The sequence below is a fragment of the Carassius gibelio genome, chromosome A8, assembly GCF_023724105.1.
Source record: "Carassius gibelio isolate Cgi1373 ecotype wild population from Czech Republic chromosome A8, carGib1.2-hapl.c, whole genome shotgun sequence".
Classification (NCBI taxonomy): Eukaryota; Metazoa; Chordata; class Actinopteri; order Cypriniformes; family Cyprinidae; genus Carassius; species Carassius gibelio.
The window spans coordinates 19,495,051-19,517,575 of NC_068378.1; the positions used below are offsets into that span (position 1 = coordinate 19,495,051).

The 22,525-nt window shown below is 38.7% G+C and overlaps 1 protein-coding gene across 2 annotated transcripts; it reads left to right on the top strand.

Annotated features, from left to right (window-relative positions):
• Positions 1–708: 708 nt before the first annotated feature.
• On the top strand, positions 709–22,502 carry LOC128018790 (endophilin-A2). Of its 2 annotated transcripts, XM_052604551.1 has the most exons (10): positions 709–1,071; positions 13,122–13,190; positions 13,775–13,847; positions 15,546–15,689; positions 15,790–15,923; positions 16,330–16,488; positions 17,870–17,973; positions 18,066–18,199; positions 18,462–18,509; positions 20,312–22,502. In XM_052604551.1, exons 1-10 carry the CDS (start codon positions 1,027–1,029, stop codon positions 20,503–20,505), a joined length of 1,104 nt encoding a protein of 367 aa, XP_052460511.1. In that variant the 5' UTR covers positions 709–1,026; the 3' UTR covers positions 20,506–22,502. The 2 variants fall into 2 exon arrangements, with proteins under 2 accessions (XP_052460511.1, XP_052460512.1); XM_052604552.1 differs by lacking the exon at positions 18,462–18,509 and having other exon boundaries at positions 710–1,071.
• Positions 22,503–22,525: the final 23 nt, after the last annotated feature.

The window sequence follows — 22,525 nt, forward strand, 5'->3', positions numbered from 1 at the left end:
ATAAAACGACCTAATAGTTGTAGTTTCATTATTGCTGTTCATCTAATAGCTTTATTCGAAAGACAAAATGTTGTGCTCAGAAACCACATGTCGCCAAGATCATCTCAGTATAGTATTAGCATAGAGCAGTGGTTCCCAACCTTTTTCAACTCGTGACCCACAAAACCAAAAACATATGTTTGCCCGTCCCACTGCAACAAAATAACCTGCCCCTGCTATTGTTGAGTTAATAACTTAGTACTCAGACACTAGATTGTTAACTGTCTTTATTGCATGAACTGGCAATTAATAGAAAATAACTCGGGCTGGCACCGCTTGGCACAACTGCTATTGTTCTGTAGCATATGCAGCAAAAATATCTAAGATAAATTGGTGGTTTATTCTTAAACCAATCAGCGAGCTCGAATAGTGGAAGCATATAGTTTAATATTTATTTTTTGTTATTTCATTATATGAAATTGTGTTATTATGTTATGACTCAGACATTTTTACATATTTTACAATAGTTATTGGCGGCCCACCTGCAATAACATCGCGACACACTAGGGGGCCAAGGACCACAGGTTGAAAACCACTGTCTTTTAGTAGATCTCCACTAAAATAGACATCTGGCCCCATCATCTGGTCAACAGAAAGCTGTAGGTGCAGTGCATTTCCTGAGCGGTGGGGGCGCTGCTGTCCCGCTTCCAGTCTCTTCTCCGCTCGCGCAAGGAATGTGCTTGCGTTGCGCAGGAAACCGCTAGTTTCGGAAGACAAATGCGGTGGCTGCACTGTGAACCGTAGTAAAGTCACAATTTAATGGAAAGCCACCAGAAGAACATTTAAAAACATATCGTTATAAAACCTTTCCCAGCAGCCACTTGGAGTATTCTTTTGTGGAGCGGGGTCATAAATCGTTTATCTGAGGACTTGGGTTTTATATTTCACTCAGCGACCGTTGGTTGACTTTTGTCACACTGTGTGTCAGTATTCAAACCTACTTTGCAAGTCTTTTTTTTCGTCAGGAAAGAGGATTACGCTTTGAAGATGTCCGTGGCGGGCTTAAAGAAACAGTTTTACAAAGCTAGCCAGGTTAGCGAGTTACTTTTTTCCTGTTGTCTTCTTCCATTGAACCGCAATGCTGTGCCAACTAGCTTAGCCTGCTAACGCTGCGCTAAACTTCAGTCCGCTATTCTGGACTTTAAAACTATTTTGTGTGTTTTTCTTCTATCTCTATTTAACTATTTCAGAAAATTTACAACGTTTAACCGTGCTGTTGTTTAACTGTCATATCATATCCCTGTAGAGTTAATAACTGCTAACTGTCTGGTCCTAACTTGTAGTCATTACAAAATTTAATATTTTTAACAGCTTTTACTGGTCATAAATAGTCAACGTCTCTTTTTGGCTACGTTCACACCTAATTAGAGGTTACAGTGTGTTATAAATATGCATAAGAGTGTCTGTGTTTTCTTTTAGCCATACAACGCCCACGTCCTTACTATATCACTTCATTTGCCACGTTTACTGTAGTAAAATGAACGATTTGGTTCTTAGCATAAGCTCATGATCTACTCGTGAATTAGGGTCGTTTTAAAATGTAAGCATATATATGTAAATTCTGCATACAAAGAATATACTGCAGCATCAGGTTTACTCGAGATTACCGCAGTTTACTTCAATGCGTCTGCTGGACAATCACGTCTTGTTTGTGTCTCGTTTCTATGGTTCACACTTTATGCTGGCCATATGTAGTTGGAAAATGTGTAGTCTGGCTTTCGTTTTCAAAATGAGCAAAACTTAGTCATGTAACTTGTCAGTGGGTTAAAGAAACCTGCATCTGATTAATCACAATTTGGGTAAATCCTGCTATGCAGTAACTTTTAAGCGCTTTCAGAATTAAATATGCATGTGAATATATTGCATTTATCAGTGCATGGTATTTCTATAGAAGAGTATGGCAGTGTTTCAGACATTTTTGGGGTCAAGCTCAGGTAGTTAAATGTATTAATTATATCTTATTATTTACAAAGTGGCCAGAATATAAAATACAGGAAATATGAAATTTCCTAGGATGAAAACAAAAAGCTGTAATTTATCTTTGCTTAGTGAGAAATTGAAAGTTCAAATGCTACTACACCAATCTATGTAATTGTGTCCAAAGGATTGGGCAAAGCAACTAATACCACAAAACATCACAGAATTGATCGCTGGTGTTTCTGAAACAATGGGATCTTATGAAAGGCTAACATGATAGAAAGTGAAATTGAAAACAGAAAAAAAAATCTATAAAATTAGTTGTTAGAACACATTTTAATTAATACTTTGATTATAGTGAGGAAAGAACAAAGAAACACCTGCAACATTTTTAAAGGGGTCATATGATGCTTTTTTTAAAGATCATCATTTTGTGTATTTGGTGTAACAGAATATGTTGACATGCTTTAAATGTTCAAAAAACACCTCTCTCAGGCCTCTCTCAAACACGTAGTTTTCTCCTTCTGACAATAGCAGTCTGCTCTAATTTGCCAACTGACCAAGTGCATTGTGATTGGCCCAACACCGGAAGTACTGTTTGGAAATGTAACGCCCCTTTCCATAATCGCAAGCTTCATCTTTCAAAATAAATGTAAAGACAGTTAATAATGTCCTTAGTTTTACCATCAGTTCAAGCCCGAAAGGGGAACAGAGTGGTGTGATATAGACAGTGATGAAGCTCGTATGTGTTTGCAGTACACAAGCCACGGACGGTTAAGACAGCTGACTCCACTGTGTGACTGTGTCTCTCTATCTCTCAAACACACACACGCAACGTGCAAAACTCCACATTTGACCATTCAATAGAAAATACTTAAACTAATAACAAAACATACTTACAGTCGCTGATTCAGAAGCGCCAGATTGTTGTAGGAAAGTTAGAATTACCTCCTGTCCTAGGTTCACGAAACGGTCTAAGTAATTTTAAAGATTCCTAAATGCATCTACTTTTGTGAGGCCAAATAAAGTGCTTATGCTTTCGCCTAGATACACACAGCATCTCCCTGACATGGCTGCTTCAACACTGAGGTTACAGAAACTACCATGCCTTCTTTCTTTGCCTGAACATTTGGGCGGCATTAAGCAAATATTTCCATGTATGTGGGGGAGTGTTTTAATGAGGCGTGACAGAGTCTTAACTTTGATAAAGAATATCTCTTTGGATTTGAGACTTTTATTCTTTGCAACTTTACAGATCTTCATGCACCAAGAGCTTGTAACACTCCAAAGAGAAAGCAAAAATTTAAATCGCATCGCATATGACCCCTTAAATATTTTTTGCCCCCTCATCTTAACCGTTAGTATGCTCTTGATCAAAGTAATTAAATTCTTTAAAGTTTGCTCTTATTTTCATGTAATTGTCATATTATGGTTAAAGATAACTGGCTGATGTGGTTTTCATTGGTTTCCAATTGTGAGTTTATTATATTTACCAATATATTTATACATATGATGGGAGCATAAAAGTGTACTGCATAACAGCAAGAACTCCTTGGAGAAAAGAAAAAGGTTTTCTGGCCAGTTATATCTAAACAAAATTATATCCTTCTAGTTTAGTTGAACATTGACATATTAACATGGTAAAAGTGAAAATAATGCATGTTTGTGGGCTCGCAGCAAGCAATGTGTTGGCTTAAAATGTGAGACAATCAAATGTTATCATGAAAACCTCTCCCTGATTTTGGCTGCTCTTGTGTTGTTGTGATGGTTTTGTGAGAAGGTTCTTTGTCTGTGGATTATGGTGTAATTAACTAAAGACTTAAAGTGTTTTTTGTCAGTTTGTTAGTTTCTCGTTGCAAGTGATAGTGTTTTCCAAAGGGCACGTGAGCACAGATGTAGTGGAAGCAGAACATCTCTGTTCCTGTTCGCTGATCTCAGCAGGAAGGGACAATCTGTTGCCCAGTTTCCTGTTAGGAACATGTTCAGATCCTCGGTGGGGGGTTTACATGAGTGGAGGAGTACAGCAGGGTAAACAAGCGTTTGGGCCTGAGAGGCGGAGCATGAATCATGCAACAAGGGGGGTTGTAGCTGTGCTGTCTCCTACTTTTGCCTGGCTCTTTTTATTGGACTGCAGTGCTGCAGCAAACTCATGACAGCATTCCACAGTAATCAATACTTGACACAGGCTGGACACCCTGCCAAAAGACAAAACTCTGACACCAGTCACACCCTCAGTCCAGCCTTCCGGAGAACTGTTTGAGATACTGTGTGATTACTTTTTTTAATGTACACACCAGGGAATGATTTAAAATTGGCTTTTTTTATAGCAGAAACAGTGCTTTTATGCACTGGCATTCTCCAGCCCTGCTTACAAATGGTAATGGGTAGAAAAACATGAAATCGTAAAAATTAGAATGACTTCCATGTGTGAAAGATAAGACATCTTACCACAGCGTAGCCTTTGTGGTATAGAATGTTGGCTAATATATGAAAATTACCTGTAATAAATCTTTCTGGCTAGATTTCCCCAGAAATCTATTAAAGTCACTGTGAAATTAGTATATATTTATTATTTTAACCTGAGACCATCAAAGAGGTATGAGTTTGTTTCTTCTTTGTGCCATCAGAATCAGAGTTCAAACAGCTGATGAAAACATTAATTTACATGACTCCAGTCCATCAATTAATGTCTTTTGCACTCAAAAAAAATGTACTTTCACCTTTGACAATTTTACTTAATCTGTTCATGTTATTATTACTTAAAAAATAAATTTAACAATGTGAACTTGATTTAATCTAGTTCATCCAACAAAAAAGTGTGTATTGTCAGCTTTACTTAAAAATTATTTGTTCAGTCAACATAACATTGTTGCGTAAAAGTAACAGATTAATAAAACCAATACAGACTTGCATCTCATTGGCTGAGTATTTTGCAGTGTATTATGGGTGATTTTTGTTCTGTCACCCTCTTGCAGAAGTGTAGCACCATTAGATATGAGTAATAAATTGTTTAGAGTTGTTGAGTTTGTTCTGATAAATTTTAGATCAAAACAAACACATAAACAAACAGTTTGAAGTGTAATGTTGCATTTCAAATATGTTTGAGATCTGAATGATATACTGTAATAAAAAAAGGTTTATATGAATAGTGGTATCAAGTAGCTGTTCACAATCTTAATTAAAGGGGTTGGTGTTCCCAATATGGCATTATTCATATTTTTTGTCATCATTAATAAAAATGTTTATGTACAATTAACTCAATTGTTGTTTGTTGACTCTACTAAGGTTTGTTAAGTTTACTTAAACTTATTTTGTAAAATGAACTAAATTATTAAAAACATTGTCCAAAACATTGCAAATTAGTTGGACTGACACTAATAAATTAAGCTGTGCCCAACCATAGTAAATAAGTTGAATTCACCTTTATGAAATAAGTTGACCCAACGTAAGTACATTAAATTGGAATAACAGAATTTCATAACGCTGAATTAAAGAAAATTAATAATGTGGAAGTCCTTTCCATGATTTTTTTATGTTCGTTTAAAGAGTTATTTTTTTGAATGTTAAGTGGAAAGCTTCATCATTAGCACTATTCGGACGGGACTAGTTTTCTAAACTACGTTTGAGTTTCGATTCTTACCACCTGACGTCTATGATTTTCATGTACCAATTCGGACGGGACTAACATCTCCGTGTTTATTACAGAGGTGGGAGGGTCTGATTTGTGCATCTGGGCGTTACAGAGATCACGCGCTCTGTAAGCGTGCATTGCATTCATTCAGAATGATTGCCTTTGTATTATTACACAATAAATACTAAATGGCTAGTATAACAAAACCATGTTAATGTGTGGTTCCTTTAGTTTAACTTGTTTTCCTTTTTTTTTAATTAAATGTAATTAAAACATTATGTAACTGAGTACATAAATGAACGTGAGTAACCTTATCTGATGCTGATATTACAATAGCCGGTATTAACAGTTTACGCGACCTTGCTTGATTTTATTATTTTGTATTATTTTTGTATTATTATTTATTGGCCGCTAAGCAAATCTATCAAACATCCGTGCGGTAAAAGCATCTACGGTAATTCACGTTGGCCAAAACACACAAGGAAACGCGTTGTGAAATAAAAAATCACCGGCAATCACAGACATTCGCATTCGGACGGGATTAGTTTTCTCAGAGGATCACTGAGTTTGCTGAAAATTGGTAGGTAATTTGCTCTAGAATTATCACAGAGGTTGTGTGAGAAAAACACAGATGTGGCAGATTCGGACGGGATTAAAATCACCAAGTACGTCTGTGAAACACAGATTTCTCTAACGACCCCCTGTAAAACTAGTTCCGTCCGAATAGGACTATTAAGATGTTTTGAACTTCAAACTGTTGCTTCTGGCTAAAATACGAGGACTCCATCCATTATATTGCTTTCTCCAGGGAAGAAGCCTTTCTGAACCAAGAGAGAAGTGTGCAAATTTAGTAGCATTTATAAGCAGAAATAGTCCAAAACAGTTATAAATAAATATGTTTGTGGATTTTGATGTTATAGGACAACAGGGGAGGAAGCATTCTTAAAGTTTACAGCTTCATGTTAAAAGTTGCTCTTTACATTTATATTTGTAGACACTGATTTATCAATATTTTTAATGATAATATTCTGTTGTTAAAAATCTTAATAGCATGAGATATTTATTTGGTTATGATGTCATTGTTTTGAAAGTGGATACACTCATTGAGTATTTGGAAATTGGAAAGTGGACAGGCTCCTGTAAACTGAAGTTCATCCGTCTAACTCTGACCGACTGCAGTCAGTGGGGTGGTGCCAGCCTAAAAGGTTGTAATTTCTGCCCCACTGCAGTACAGTGAACTGCTTTTGTGAATGCTCCCTCTGTCTTCCACTGGTCAGACAAACAGATGCCATTGGTTGCTCCATTGTTGCTGTGTTAGACTTGTTCAGATGCTTCAACAACTAGCAGTGTTTTAATTGCACCCCATTGTTAATCATCCTAGAAATCATCCTAAGAATGCCTTCTAGTTGCCTTGGCATTAGGGCTGTGCAAATAATGTGATGATCATTCGCATCTCGTCATTAAAGCTAGTCATGTGATTAGCAGTAAATCTCCATCATTTACCATACAGAGCTGTAGTTCACTGACAAGCTACACAGTTACGCTTTCATCACTGGCATTACATTGGCAATAACATATGCGATATTGTGTAACTTGTCAGTGAGCTACGGCTCTGTGTAGTGAATGTTACTAATAATCTAGTGGTATTGGAGAAAGTATTTTAACTGAAGATCCTTAACCTTTAAGCACGTGTCTACCTAGTAACACATTTGCTTGGGATTTGTTTTGTTGTGTGTGTCAGTGGTATTGTTCTGAAATTTCTGCGTTGTCTCTATGGCAGTTATAATCACAGTCATGCATTCTTCTCTTCATTAGATTCACAAGCACAGTATTATCTATGGAGTCTGGTCTTGGTTTCACTCTTCTCCTGCTGGGTCTGCTTTGGATAAGTGGCTGGCTGTGTGTGTGTGTGGGTATGCATATTTGTGTCAAAGTTAGCAGTACTTTGCATACTTTATCAACAGTGTGTGTCAGAACCAAGCCTCTGTATTATCTATATAGATGCAGATAAGGCCTCTTTCACTCATAAATATAAATAATCATGTTGCACGCTGTACAACAAGCTGTAAAGTTTCATTAGGGGAGTGTCTGACTGAGTTCAGTACTTTTGGAGAGAATAAATAGTCTTTTGTTGTTCTTGGGATTTCTTTGAACAATTTTTTTTTCTGGAATATGCAGCAGATGTAGCTTGTTGATTATTTCATTTTGTATTAAAAAGTTTATACAAAGATGCATTAAACTGATCAAAAGTGACAGTACTGACGTTTACGTTCTTTTGAACATTCTATTCATCAAAGAAAAAATTTCATGATTTCCATAAAAACAATATTACCAACTGTTTTCAGCGTTGGTAATAAGAAATAATTCATAAGCACCAAATCATCAGCATATTAGAATGATTGCTGCAGGATTATGTGACACTTAAAAATATAGAGTAATGGCTGCTTAAAAATTTTTGCTTTACCATCACAGGAATCATTTACATTTTAAAATATATTAAAACAGTATTAAAAACGTTCATTTTACTGTTATTTTGATCAAATAAATGTAGCGATTGGTGAGAAAAAGACAAAAAAAACATGTTTTTAAGAACATTAAAAGTATATGAAAAATTTATATAAATACTTTTATTACCACAATATTGTTTACAAAATTGGATTTTTGGGAAGGTGGCACTGATAATATTGCCTTCATTGGAATGTTAAATTAAAAGGAACTTGCCATGCCAGTCTTTATCTGTGGCCTTAATCTAAGCTATATCATGTTTTCCACCCAGTTTATGGTGTTGACTCTATCCAGTGTCTTTCCCCACCTCAACATATTGGAGATGTTTGGACGCACCACTTGATTTGCCACAAAACACTGGTCAAATATTGACTGAATTGCACAGATATGCAAACATGGTTAGAGGATATATAGAGGACTGAAAAGGTCACTGCAAGCAGACACCTCTGCCTAACACAGCTACAGTTGTAACGGAGCGTTCTTGTGCTGATGTGTTTGGCTTAAAATAACTGTTATTCATCTTCATGCAAGCTGTGTAGGGATGCTTTTGTTTCATGGTGGTGTAAACAAATAATTTATTGTGTTTTTTATGACATCAGTCTGCATATGTAAAATATTACACTAACAATTAAAAATATTGCAGGTGAAAATGCAAGAATTCTGTATGAAAGTCCGCCACAGACATATTGTCAAACAGTCAGTGACCAGTTTACATTCACTTTATTGACCTCTGAAGACACTGTTTGTAATATCTGTTCACATTATATCTGTATATCTGTCTTTTTTTCTCCCACAAAGTCATGTCTTTGAATCATCTTAATTTTGGCGGCTTTAGTCAATAAATATTATGCGAATAATTGAATAATTTTAGTTCAAATCATATGTCATAACATATAATGTCATTTATTAAATAGACTGCCCTAGTTTAACTAAAATAAAATAAAAAAAAATGTCAAACCTTAGCAGCAAGAGATGTCTTTGTAATATGTACAACTGATGTTGTAAGAACCTCCCTTAATGGATTTTAAAATATATATATATATATATAAGTATTTTTAAACTTTGGATAGATCAGTTGGATTATGTGTCATGATCCTGCCCTCGTGTCCTTGATTTTTCCTAGTCTTGAGGCAGGATCATGACAGACCCTTGTTTTGTGTACAAGCGCATGGCCTTGTCTTTGGGCCATGTGCTTGTGTTGTCTCGTTCCCTTGCCCCGCCCCCCTTGTTAACCTAGTCGTGTCTTGATTGTCCTATCTGTAACACCTGTCGTGTCTTGATTAGTACCCCTATTTAGATCTCCTAGTGTGCTCTGTCTTGCGTCGGTTCATTGTCATTGTGATTGTACCTCAACTGTGTCCTACATTGTGATTGTGTGTGAGATTGTGCTGTACCCGCTGAAGTCCTTGTATCACCGTGAGTGTTTATAGTTAGTATTTAGAGTCCTTGTTTATCTTGTCAGTCCAGTCCTGTTTTAGTTCTTTAGTCTTTACCTTGCTCCGTGTTTTCCCCCTCGTGGGTTTTGTTTTCCCCTTTTTGTTAATAAACCCTTTGTTTGAGAATCCCTGTCTGCACCTGAGTTCCTCCCTTGCCTAACCCTGACAGAATGAACCGACCACCAAGGAACTCAGCAGACAGGAGGCAATGCTGGATGGCATCAGCCAGCCAGCGAGATTGTTTTGAGGGCTCTCGCCTTGTGGTGTTCCGGGGGACCAGGGGAGGTCGTTCCGGAGTGAGCGGGCGAGAGGAGGAGCCCCAGAGGTCCCCACCTACCCAGCTGCCGGCGATCCCGGAGGGTCGTGTCCTGGCCGTGGCAACCCTGGGGGGTCAGGCAAGCCCCTCCCAGAGTCCTGAGGTGCCCTCCTCAGCCAGCAGTCTCCCCATGAAACGAGGGAGACGGTTTTCATGGGAGTCGGCTTCAGAGTCTTCGGCGTCCGAGTCTGCCCTGTCCGAGACCAAACTCCCCCAACCCGCCTCTGACCCAGCTGTAGCCTCTGCACCGCGCCCGAGGAGGAAGAGGAAGAAGAAGGGGCCTGCCGGTCCTGTGACCCTGTCTCCTCCCGAGCCAGCAGCGGTGAGCGTGCCTGAGCCAGCAGCGGTGAGCGCTGGCGTGCCCGTGCCAGCAGCGGTGAGCGCTGGCGTGCCCGTGCCAGCAGCGGAGAGAGCTGGCGTGCCCGAGCCAGCAGCGGTGGGCGTGCCCGAGCCAGCAGCGGTGGGCGTGCCCGAGCCAGCAGCGGTGGGCGTGCCCGAGCCGGCAAAGAAGAGAGCTGCAGTCGTGAGAGCGGAGGAGAGAGCCGCGGCCGACTCTGCAGCAAAGACTCTTGTACAGTCGGTCTCTTCCCATAAGGAGCTGCCTATTATCCTAGCTGCTAAAGCTTTTTCTGATTATTTGTCCCGTCTTGTCCAAATTTTAGAAGTCCCCGTCAGTCCTGTTTTGTCCCCTGACCCTGTCCCCAGAAGTCCTAAGTGTCCAGCCGTTGTCTCCCCATGTCCTGTTGATGTGGCCCTGTGTCCTGTTGATGTGGCCCCGTGTCCTGTTGATGTGGCCCCGTGTCCTGTTGATGTTGTCGTCCCGTGTCCAGTAGATGTTGTCGTCCCGTGTCCAGTAGATGTTGTCGTCCCATGTCCAGTAGATGTTGTCGTCCCATGTCCAGCTGTCGTCTCCCCGCGTCCCGTAAGTCTTGCCCCGCGTCCCGTAAGTGTTGCCCCGCGTCCCTTGTCTGCTCCTATCATGTCCCCTGTCAGTTGTCCCGAGACCCCTCCCCGCCCCTCACCACCCAGACCTGCCCGTACCCCCCGTCGTCAGCCTTCGTCCTGTCCTTCTAAAACTCCTGCCCCACCCACTCACCCTGGTCTGCCCCCCATGAACTTTGTGGTCCCGCCCCCTCCCCTTCCCTGTTTGGTTTTTTTGTTATGTCACCCTAACCCTGCCATTGTGTTTTCATGTTTGCCTTTGTTATTATTAGTCATGTCTTCTTGGTTTGTGTCTGTGTCCCAGTCTGTCATGTCAGTCATGTCCCGTGTTTGATGTTCCCTTGAGGAGCGTCTGGAAGCCGCTCCTTAAGGGAGGGGTTCTGTCATGATCCTGCCCTCGTGTCCTTGATTTTTCCTAGTCTTGAGGCAGGATCATGACAGACCCTTGTTTTGTGTACAAGCGCATGGCCTTGTCTTTGGGCCATGTGCTTGTGTTGTCTCGTTCCCTTGCCCCGCCCCCCTTGTTAACCTAGTCGTGTCTTGATTGTCCTATCTGTAACACCTGTCGTGTCTTGATTAGTACCCCTATTTAGATCTCCTAGTGTGCTCTGTCTTGCGTCGGTTCATTGTCATTGTGATTGTACCTGTGATTGTGATTGTTCCACTCTGTGATTGTTCCTTAAAGAAGTGTTTGTATTACCGTGAGTGTTTGTTTATAGTTAGTATTTAGAGTCCTTGTTTATCTTGCTAGTCCAGTCCTGTTTTAGTTATTTAGTCTTTACCCTGCTCCGTGTTTTCCCCCTCGTGGGTTTTGTTTTCCCCTTTTTGTAATAAACCCTTTGTTTGAGAATCCCTGTCTGCACCTGAGTTCCTCCCTTACCAGATCCTGACATTATGTCGTTCACAAACTAGTCCTGGATGTTTACAGTTTGATTAAACTGTAGAAAGCGCCTACAGTATAAATTCATGGAACACAGAATTAGAAACAGCAAAAACACAAAATGAACTTCTCACCGTTGCAAGTTAACACCATAAAATGACATGTGTTTTTGATTAATGTTCTTATGACGTGATATGACAAACATCCAGCGCTTTCCATGTTGAAGTATACGCTTCCTTCAGCTAGGGTAAAAAAACAATAAAACGAATAACATATGTTGGTGTGGATTGAGACTTAACATGTGGCTTTGTTTCAACAGTTGCACGATCACTGTCTTTTTTTCACTATTGCATGTTCAGGATATTAAGAGAAGTGGGACGAGCATGTGTCCTGACTCTGAGTCCTGAGAACAACAACTGTTGTGGCAGACACAGGTTCTCACACAGCTTTTTTTTGTATAAAGCTTGATGTAGCCAAGTTATTCATGATGTGCTGTATAATTTTTACATTGATTTACTAAGAAGAAATTGTCTTATTTGTCTTATAGTCAAAATTTGAAGAAGGGAAAAATGGTCCCTCCTAAGTGATCGCAGTTGGAATTGGGGTGAGGGGAGGGCTAATTGGATTTTCATGTGTGCAGTGCTAAAATGAATGCTTTGAGAAAGATAGCTATTTTCTGTACAGTTTATATTTGGTTGTGAGGAATCTAAAGAATGAATGTAAAGTGTATATTTAGAAACGTCTGACACAAAGATCCTAAGGCAAATTTATGCGTGCGTCATGTCTGATCTTGCCTTGGGCCCCTTGTGAGTCAAAACTGCTGCTATCCTTGTGTGGTTTAGACTTGAAAAATTAGCTTCTGACATCACACAGGTTTTCTTATACATAACAAGTGAGTGTTTTTTCTTTGTGAGTGAGTATACATTATGAGTGTTTTCTCTGCCTGACATTCAGGGAGGTTGTCAATGAATTATATAATCACTGACAGTTCTGAGTGAAAGTGAACTGGTTGAATCACATTGTATTTTTAAATCAGTTTTAGATATAGCATCAGACTAGTTTTTTTTTCAGTCAGACTTGAATATGCAGTATTCATTCAATGTTTTTATATTTATTTTTTTATTAACTTTTATAACGCTTTGCACAATCTTTGATTACACAGTGAAACTCCAGTGAGTAATGATTCCAATGCAGGTTTCAGAAACCTTAACACAAAAGTTGTTTCATTTTGACATAAATAACTTTTATAGTCACTAACCACCCTGACAGATTTAGATCACTCATTGAGGGTTATTTGTTCATGAATTGAATTGAACTTGTCACACTGTGTGTTTTGTGTCTTGGTTTGATTTTGTGCTATGATCAGTACTGTACAACCTTATGTAATCTAGTTGCATTTATCATCTTTTTAAAACAGTCATTATACTGGATTAAAATGGATTCTTTCTCTGTCAGATGGTGAGTGAGAAGGTTGGTGGTGCTGAGGGAACTAAACTGGACGAGGAGTTCAAGGACCTCGAGAGAGTAAGTGGAGAGTATTTTCCCACACTGAAGCCAACAGTCTTTCTAAAAACATTGATTTAAACCGATTAAGTCAAATTTTCTATACCACCTGTGTTTTTATGGAAAGTTTCTTTCACTTACTAAGTGTAATTGGTGTGGCTTTAATGATCCAGGATTGTCTGTTTTCATAATTATCTGAAATGTTTATTCACTGCAGTGTCTTAGAATTATATATTTTTTTTTTATTTAATAATCCAGTGTCCACTATACCTTAGTGATATCATTCGGTCTCTTGAAAACACTGCTCGATATACGTTCAACTAACACTAAACATTAATGACTTCACAGATTTGATACTGCCACTTCATTCAGTTCCTCTGTAATTATTAGACTAAATGGTTTTGTAGAATACTACCAAATAAAGATGAAATGAAGAGCAGTGTTCTGATAGATCTTATGTAGGGATATTCAGTACAATATTTATACGGAAGTGGTCTGCTGGTAGTCATTGCTAAATACACCTTATCTGGAAGGTGATACTAATGTTATACAGAGACATTTTGTTATTTTGGTTAGTATGTGACTTCCCCTCTGTGTTTCTATAGAAAGTCGATGTGACAAATAAAGCTGTGATAGAAGTCATCTCTAAAACATCAGAGTACCTGCAGCCCAATCCAGGTAAGACCAAAAACACTCCTGGAGCTATCTTTGTGTCTGTTTAAGATTTGCATACATAGTCCTTAAGCCTGCCAGTTGAATTGGAAAATGGGACAAGGGAGGTCACATACGGGACACATCAAGTAAGCCCAATATATGGGACACCCCAGCTAATATGGGACAGTAGGCAACCCTAGTCTTATGCCATCCTGAAACGTTTTGCCTACTGTTTTATAAGTACTGTGAATTTGGACCTATCAGTCTGCTCAATTACCGTTTTTCAGCTACCATATAGAATGAAAGCAGATATATCCAGACTCAGGTAAACTGCTGTAAACATCAACAACAATAGATGCACATGTTTACAAGTGATTGTTAAAGTGCATTAAAAGATACCTGCAGCTATAGTTTACACAAGTTCATGAGACATTTTATCGATACTAACTTCTGGAGAGATATAGCACAGGCACTGAACAATGCTTAAACTTTGTAGCATGCATGTTTTAAGCACCTATAGCCACGTTTCCACCGCTGAACTTTACCCAGGATCTAGGGACTTTGGGTTGGTACTCAGTGTATTTCCACCGCAGCAACCAGGATCTTAATAAAGTTCTGGGTAAAAAAAAATGGCCCTCAGAAAGTATTACTTTGTGAGGTATTACTTTTTCAAAGGTCTGGAACTTTTGGGGGCGGGACTTGGCCACTGAGCATGCTGATTGGTTGAGGTCACACAGCATTGTGATTTCAACCACCATTTATTCTGATAATTTTCAAAATATTATTGTTATTGTGTCACGAAATGTAGTTTTAAAAGTATTTCAGGTGAGAATTTAGTTGTATAAAACTCAAATCTGCAGTTTATTTAGAAAGACAGCACCTATTTATCGCCAATTTTGGAGACAATCAGCTCCACGCGATCAGCGGGACCTCAGTGCTCATGTTACAGAGGAGAGCATTCTCAACTCGGCTAGTCCTTCTGACACTTCCCACTGGCTCTGACATCTCTTTAGTGGTTAAACATAAAATATTATTTATTTTAGTGTTGGGTAAATCTAACAGGTGATCTTTGTTCTTTATTCACTTTATCTATATGTTAAAATGAAAATAAAATTGATATAATATTACGTTTCATTGTAATATAGGCTGTATAAATACACATTTCTCTGAATTAATATGTTTAAATAAAAACGAAAGGAAGCAGTGGTATTTGATAACATATTTCGTCTTATTTTAAATTGCGAGCTGACTGATGTTATCAAGTACACTGCTGTTTGCAGAATTACCGTCATCCCGTCCGTGGGAGATCACACTCCCGAGTCGAACTCACAAAGTCTGAACTACCGGGGATGCAAGTCTGAAATTTGCGTACTTTGTATTGAGAAACACGTGCAGACGTCACCAGACTATTTGCCTAATCTTCACGGTACTTTAGACCGCGGTGGAAATGCAGAAAGCAACAGGTCTGGGGGGAAAATAGTTCCTGGGGAAAAAAGTTCCTGGTACAATTGTTCCGGGTGATTTCGTTGGAAACGCAGCATATGTTCACTAACATTATCAAAAGGGGTATGCTTTGAAAGCTCTGTGTTCAGATGTACGCATGAGCTAAGCTTTTTTACCAAATACATGTATACTTTTTTTTTCTGGCAACACAGATGCTCACAATAAACGTTATTGACCATTACTGTGAAATATCTTTTTCCTTCTATTTCTTTCACACAGCATCTCGTGCAAAGCTCTCCATGTTGAACACAATGTCTAAGATTAGAGGGCAGGTGAAGAGTCCAGGTTATCCACAGGCAGAGGGGCTGCTGGGAGAATGCATGGCGAAGTATGGCAGAGAACTCGGAGAGGAGACAAACTTTGGTGGGTTTAGAAAATAAGTGCAGCTTTTAAATTCTCAGAGATTTTGTTTGTAATTCTCCCACTAACCAAATGTACAAAACAACCACACGTGTGTCTGTAGGTGGTGCTCTAGTTGACGTTGGTGAAAGTATGAAGAGGCTAGCAGAGGTGAAGGATTCATTGGACATTGATGTCAAACAGAATTTCATCGACCCTTTACAAGGCCTGGCTGACAAGGACTTGAGAGAAATACAGGTTTGCTTTACAGGTTTCATTCTCTGTCGGTCTCACACACATATATGATTTAAACATACCTGTATAAATTTTATGTGATGCCCATATTCTAAGAAAAAAATTGCAAAAATTGGGGTACCTTTGTACCCTGTTGTACCCTTTAGGGGTACAGCAGCTTGTCATTGGCCCAGTACTCTTAGAGTAAGGTTCATTAGTATTACCTTAAGGGTACATATTACTGCCAAAAGGTACTAATATGCCCCTTTCAGTGGTACATAAGGTACAAAGATGTCCCTTCAAGGGTACAGCCTCTATGACAAGCTGTTGTACCCTAAAGATGCAATTTATGCACATTTTTCCCCGAAGGTGCAGATAAAACATGTATATATATTGTAGTATTGAAATGGAGAGTTTCCCTCTTTCGCAGCACCATTTGAAAAAGCTTGAAGGGCGCAGGCTGGATTATGACTATAAGAAGAAACGTCAGGGGAAAATTCCAGATGAAGAGGTCAGGCAGGCTCTGGAGAAGTTTCATGAATCTAAGGAAGTGGCTGAGATCAGCATGTACAATCTTCTGGAAACTGATGTAAGGATTTACCATCTGACTCGATGCTTCATTTGGTGTGTTTTTGTGCTTTTGTTTCCTGGGGGGTTGTGCTAATCCTATTAGCAGCACTGAATGATTCAATGTTTATCTGGAACACCTTACCCTTACTGATTTTGTACCTACTGTCTCTATTTTAAGAACTTGCGAAGACAAAGTCAATTTAGAATTAGCAGTTTGGAAGATAAAAAAATTCTGTCCTTTTTTGTCTCGAGCCCATCACTGGGGTGGGGTTAAGACAGGTAATCCAATAAAGCTGTAGTGCAGCCAAAAGGATAAAAATCCTCTTGCTTCTTGGCTGTAGCTTTTAGTTTTAATGGAGTGGTCAGAGCGCCATCTATTGGTTGAAAATGACAATAACTTGATGAGGGAATAAACATCTGCTGGTGCAGTCTATGGAACAAGACTATTTTAAAGTCATCTAGTGCTAGATGTAAAGTAATACAGTATGATACAGCTTTAAACATGTAAACATTTAGTGTGAACAGCTCGCAGAGCTTCCAGTCTAGATTCAGCAGTCAAGTGAGTCCCATGTGAACTCAAGGCCTCAGGAGTTACTCATTAACTAGGCTATTTGCTTATGAATGTCAAGTCAAGTCACCTTTATTTATATAGTACTTTATAAAATATAGATTGCGTCATAGCAGCTTTACAGTGTTAAACAGAAAACATTGTGTGCTAACAATGCAAGAGGACAATAGAAAACAGTCAATTTATCATTTAAAGTCAGTTTATTGTTGATTCATTGATGTCATTGTCCAGCTCAGTTCAGTTCCCTTCCAAAAGTTGCCAGAAATTGTATCCCCTAATGGGATAATAAAGCAAGCCAAAGGCGACAGTGGCAGGGAACGAAAAATGCATTGGTGACAAATGGAGAAAAAACCTTGGGAGAAACCAGGTTCAGTCGGGGATCCAGTTCTCTTCTGGCCAGCCGAAACCAGCGTGAGGACTTGTCTGGTTCTCGTGGTCTTGTGCCGATGGCCGATGAGGAATGTTGTTGTGCTTTCCCAATGTTGCTATAAATACATCTTTATATATTTCAGTGTTTCCCATTCATTAATTTATTTGTGGCCTGCCACAATTTAAAAAAATGACCGCCACAAATAGATTTTCCAAAAAACATTGACTTCTGAAAATGTTCAAAGTCATTTTCATTTCATCTTTCCTATAATATCTAAGTAGCATTCATGAGCACAAGTGCTGCTTTGTGTACACCAAAAACGGCTCCTGCTGGCATAGAATGAATTAGCATTTTCAATAAGAACATATACTATTTTATATATTTCCCCTGGGGGTAGTGCCGCCACACATAGTGTAGGTATATATAAGAAACACTGTATTTAATGTGTGTGTTCCTGTGCAGATTGAGCAGGTGAGCCAGCTGTCGTCACTGGTTGAGTCTCAACTGCAGTACCACAGGCAGGCTGTTCAGGTCCTGGAGGAACTCTCTGACAAACTCCAAGACAGGTGTGTATGTGGGCACGTGTCTTTGCAAAGCATATGTGTTTGTTCTTTATTCTGTCGAAAGAAGCAATAATGACTCTTGTTTAACCAACCAGGATGAAAGATGCTCAGTCACGTCCTTGTAAAGAGTATGTGCCCAAGCCCAAGCCTATAATTGACTTTGGAGAGACCAACGAACAGTCAAACGGTGGCTTCACCCCAACATCTGCTCCACCCATGCGCAATGCAGGTAAGACCAGACACTTTTACCTGCTTAACATGGTCGTAAAATACACATTTCACCTATTTAGCTGTTCCTGGATGAGGATAGATGATCTTCATTACATTGGAGGATATGCCTTGGATGTGAGACTAGTGAGAGAAAGGCACATTGTGCGTCCCGGTGGCAGGGTGTGATGAGACCGCCTGTACATGTGGCGGGATAGGCAAGACAAATGGACAGCTGTCAGCCAGTGACCCTGTTCTGTGTTCTCTTCCCATTACTTCATCAGAGCCATACCGCCAGTTTGGCAGAATATCCATGTGGAAACCCAGATTGCGTGAGTCAGAGAGTGTGTGGCTCTGTATGTGTTTGCATGGGAATGTCTGTGTGTTTATGTTTGTTTGGGTGGAGGAAAGGCTTGGGGGGGGGGGGGGGTTATTGGAAAGGTGCAAGAAAGTAAAGGAAGTAGGAATGTGCAAAATGGTACATTTTCTAGGTGTATAATCATTATATTTTTACCAGATTTTGGATATTTAATTGAATATTCTCATGCCCAATGTTTGTAGACTTAGATTTCCCTCATTTAATAACACTGTGCAATGTAATCATTAGCTATGAGTGTGTATTTTCCATACTGTACATTAAATTGTTGTTTGCGATTAACTTAGAATCTTAAACTACTTGTTTAATATCTAGTAATTAATTTTACATATGCTGTAGACAAGGCGTTATAAAATTAAAAAATATATGGGCCATTTATCACCCATAAAATAATTATGGGCTTTTCATATCGTGCATCCCTGATATTTTTATATGGAGGAGAACTAAATAAGAATGTGGGGGAAGTTATGAAACAGTAAAACAGTTACAAAAATAAGCATTTTGTGATTTTATGAAGGGAAGTGCAAAGTTCATGAAAGGTTCAGCTCTTCATTAAATGGTAGTTTATTGCACCGACAAACAGTAAACTACAGCTTATATAGTGTCTTGTTGGTGGGTATGTGTGCTTTATGCATATGTATGTAAGAGTAGAAGCCTTTACGAGTACCTCGGTGTTAAAGAGTGTGTGTGATTGTAAATGTGCGCTTGTGTGTTGGCCTCAAGCACAGAGTGCTGCTCCACATAACAGAGTGATCCCCTGCTACAGACAGAAACTGTCACATGACCACAGACCCAGGCATTGGCACCTGACCCCTCACTAACACAGAGCATCTCATCCTAACCCAGATGGTTGTAGTGGGATTAAAACTGTGTGTTAAACATTAACACTATGGCACTCCATGACTTTGGTTTGTAAGACTTGTCTAGGAAGGGTTAACTTAACATTTTAATTTTGTGCTATAAAATACTGCTATGATATTTTTACTTTTATTTTAGAATTTTCAGTTTTCATTTGAACTTTAGTATTTTTATTACTAAATTGTGTATATAGTTATTTATTATTTTAAGTTTATTTATAATTTAAATATAGCTTAACATCTTTTTCTCATTTTAGTTTAAGTCATTTTAGTATTTCAACTTTAGTCAGCTGCCATGGCAACATTTCAGATTTTTGTTTCATTTAAGTTTTCATCTGATATTTATGTATTATTTCAAATGTATTTGTTACCGAAAAAACTTTTACATTTTTTGTTAACAATACCAATACTGTTATGAAGTATTAAAGTGTTCAAAAAGCATTTTATTGGTTCTTTAGTGCATTTCATTTTAAATTAATCTCATGTTGTTTTTTTTCAAAGTAGAAATGAGTAAGAAAAAAAATCAAAAAGGGTCAAACTTGTATTTCTACAATTAATTTTGGGTGTGTATACACAACCTGAATGTGACATTTTTTAGAGTAAATGATTACTTTAGGACTTAAAAGGTCAAATATTGGTTTAATACTTTTTTTTTCAGCGTTGTTTTGTCTTTAGAAATGTTATTTGATTAAAAATAGTTTTTCCAGACAAGAACAAAATGTCTTTAAAATACTTGTATTATCTGACCACTAAGGATGTTATAGTAAAATTACTGTTATAAGTGCTAACAATATATTTCCTTTTTAGTTTTTACTTCCTCCATTGTATAATAACATCCCTTATTCCCAAAATCTCTACTTAATATCCCATTCTCATTAAATCTCTCCCTTTCTGCTTTTAGCAACGGAGCAGCCATGCTGTAAGGCGCTCTATGACTTCGAACCGGAGAATGAAGGTGAATTGGGCTTCCGCGAGGGTGACATCATCAATCTGACCAATCAGATCGATGAAAACTGGTATGAAGGCATGCTGCGTGGCCAATCTGGATTCTTCCCTCTCAACTACGTGGAGGTGATCGTTCCTCTGCCACACTAAGAGGTCTTCATTGAGGAAAAGAGGGGGAGAGAGAGAAAGAGCAATAAAAAAGTGCAAGGGAGAAAGCTGGAGGGAAGTGAGGTAGGGAGAAAGGAACCAGTTGAAGTCATCTTGGTCTTCATCCTCACCACATTGTTGCCGTTGATCCAAATGTACCTGTACTCTGGCACTTTTACACATTGATTTATTTTTTGAAGGACGCAACTTTGGGAAATGATGACCTTTCACATTCCAGGACTGACTGACTGACCGGTTGACTGACATATGGACAGTATAACCTGGTGCTTGAGCTACAATTTCAGACACACTAACTCGCTTCATTGTCCAGGTCTTTTAATAATGTCTCATACTGTTTGTGCTGCATTAACCAAAAAGAAATGACTACAGACTATGATGTCCCTTTGATAAAACGATCATACTTCTAAAGAGTAGACTGACTATTCTTAATCAGTACAAATTCTCAATAGTTGGATTGCGAAAAGTTGCATTTTGACTCAACTGGTCCCCTTACTGCCCCTGCTGGTCAGGCTGCAACATTGACCTTCCTCAGATTAGAGAAAACTGCCTTGTATCTGTGATGAACACGTAAGCACTGTGGGACTGTGCGTATAGTGTCCCAATGTGCAGCAATCCTGAGCCACAGACCTGTAGAGAGTAATCAGTCCTTTTGTACGCTCCATTATTTTAACATTTTTCTATAGCTATTTGTCATCTAATATGTTTTCATGTATGTTTATTACAAGATAAAAGAAATTAGATGCTGAATTGCACCTTGCATTATGTCATAAAGGTGAGCGAAAACACCTAAGGGATGTGTTGCGTCACGTAGAGAAGGTTTTACTGCACTACAACTGTTTTGAAACACTTTGTGCAGCCCTTACAACTTCTAACACACTAAGGGCTGCAGACAAACCATTTACAAACCAAATAGTTCTTTAATACCTGAGTAATAGAGTCTTCCTCTCTCTTTCTCCTCTTTTAATGTCAGTTTACAGTAGTCTCTACATCTGATGCTGCTGGCAGTGTCCCATTATTTCAGGTGTGTATATGTGGGTGTGTTTAGGGTGGATGTTGGCTCATAAGCCCCGTATTAGTCTAATTAACACAGAATATTTTGATATTAAAAAATAAATCTTCCCATTTTCAGAAGAGAAGGGATGGTGCTACATCTCTTGCTCTCCTCCATCATCTGCAATGTATTTTTAGAGCTTTAAAAGTGGTTGAAGTGGTTTTCTTCATTTTTCATCAGTGTCTTTAGGATGTTTTTTTCAAATACTGTACCATCACACTCCATAAAAGCATGAACCTACAAACCATCCACCCAACTCCAAGCTCCCGACTACAGCACCTCTGTGTCCTTTTCCTTCCAACATCTGTTTACATGTCTTGTCCAAGTTTTTTTTTGCTTACCGTAACAGACTGTTGTAGATGTGCTGAAGCAGACAGGCTACGATCACTGTTTCATTGTGAAAAGAGTTTTAGTGCCTTTTTGATGGCAAGAATGGATCTAGAAAACCAAACAAAATATGAATTATGATTTTCGAGCTAATATGTAGTTTTGTCTGTCCTTTTTCTTCGTTTACAAAGGGCTTGTTGGTTTCAGTATTTGGCATGAGCTGTGACCCAGAAGTACAAGCATGTGTACAGATGTGCCTTTGCAACACTACAACTTTAAGAAGACAGCAAATGGGTTATTTAGATCTAATCAAACGAGGGTACCAGAATGATTTTCATGAAAATAAATCATTCTGGTACTGTTCTTTTTAGTATTATATTATTTTTTTTATATATGCATACAAAACCATTCAACCTTTTTATTAATGATTTTTGCATGTTAGTTTAATAGCAGGCTGGTGTATGTTGTAGTTTTAAAGTCTCCTCTTGTATGTTTCAGATTTAACTGCATTATTGTTATTCTTAAATATCCCAAACCCTAAATATTTGTATCTTATTGTCTCCACTCATCTTTAAGTAAATAAATTCAAGAAAGTAATCTATTTGTTTTACTTGTGTATGGTTT

Bases quoted from the DNA above. Each gene is read 5' to 3' on its own strand.
- LOC128018790 (XM_052604551.1), top strand. From the start codon at position 1,027: ATGTCCGTGGCGGGCTTAAAGAAACAGTTTTACAAAGCTAGCCAG. The intron at 15,924-16,329 runs GTTTGCTTTACA...CCTCTTTCGCAG, and splicing joins AGGACTTGAGAGAAATACAG to CACCATTTGAAAAAGCTTGA. The intron at 18,510-20,311 runs GTGAGTCAGAGA...TTCTGCTTTTAG, and splicing joins CATGTGGAAACCCAGATTGC to CAACGGAGCAGCCATGCTGT.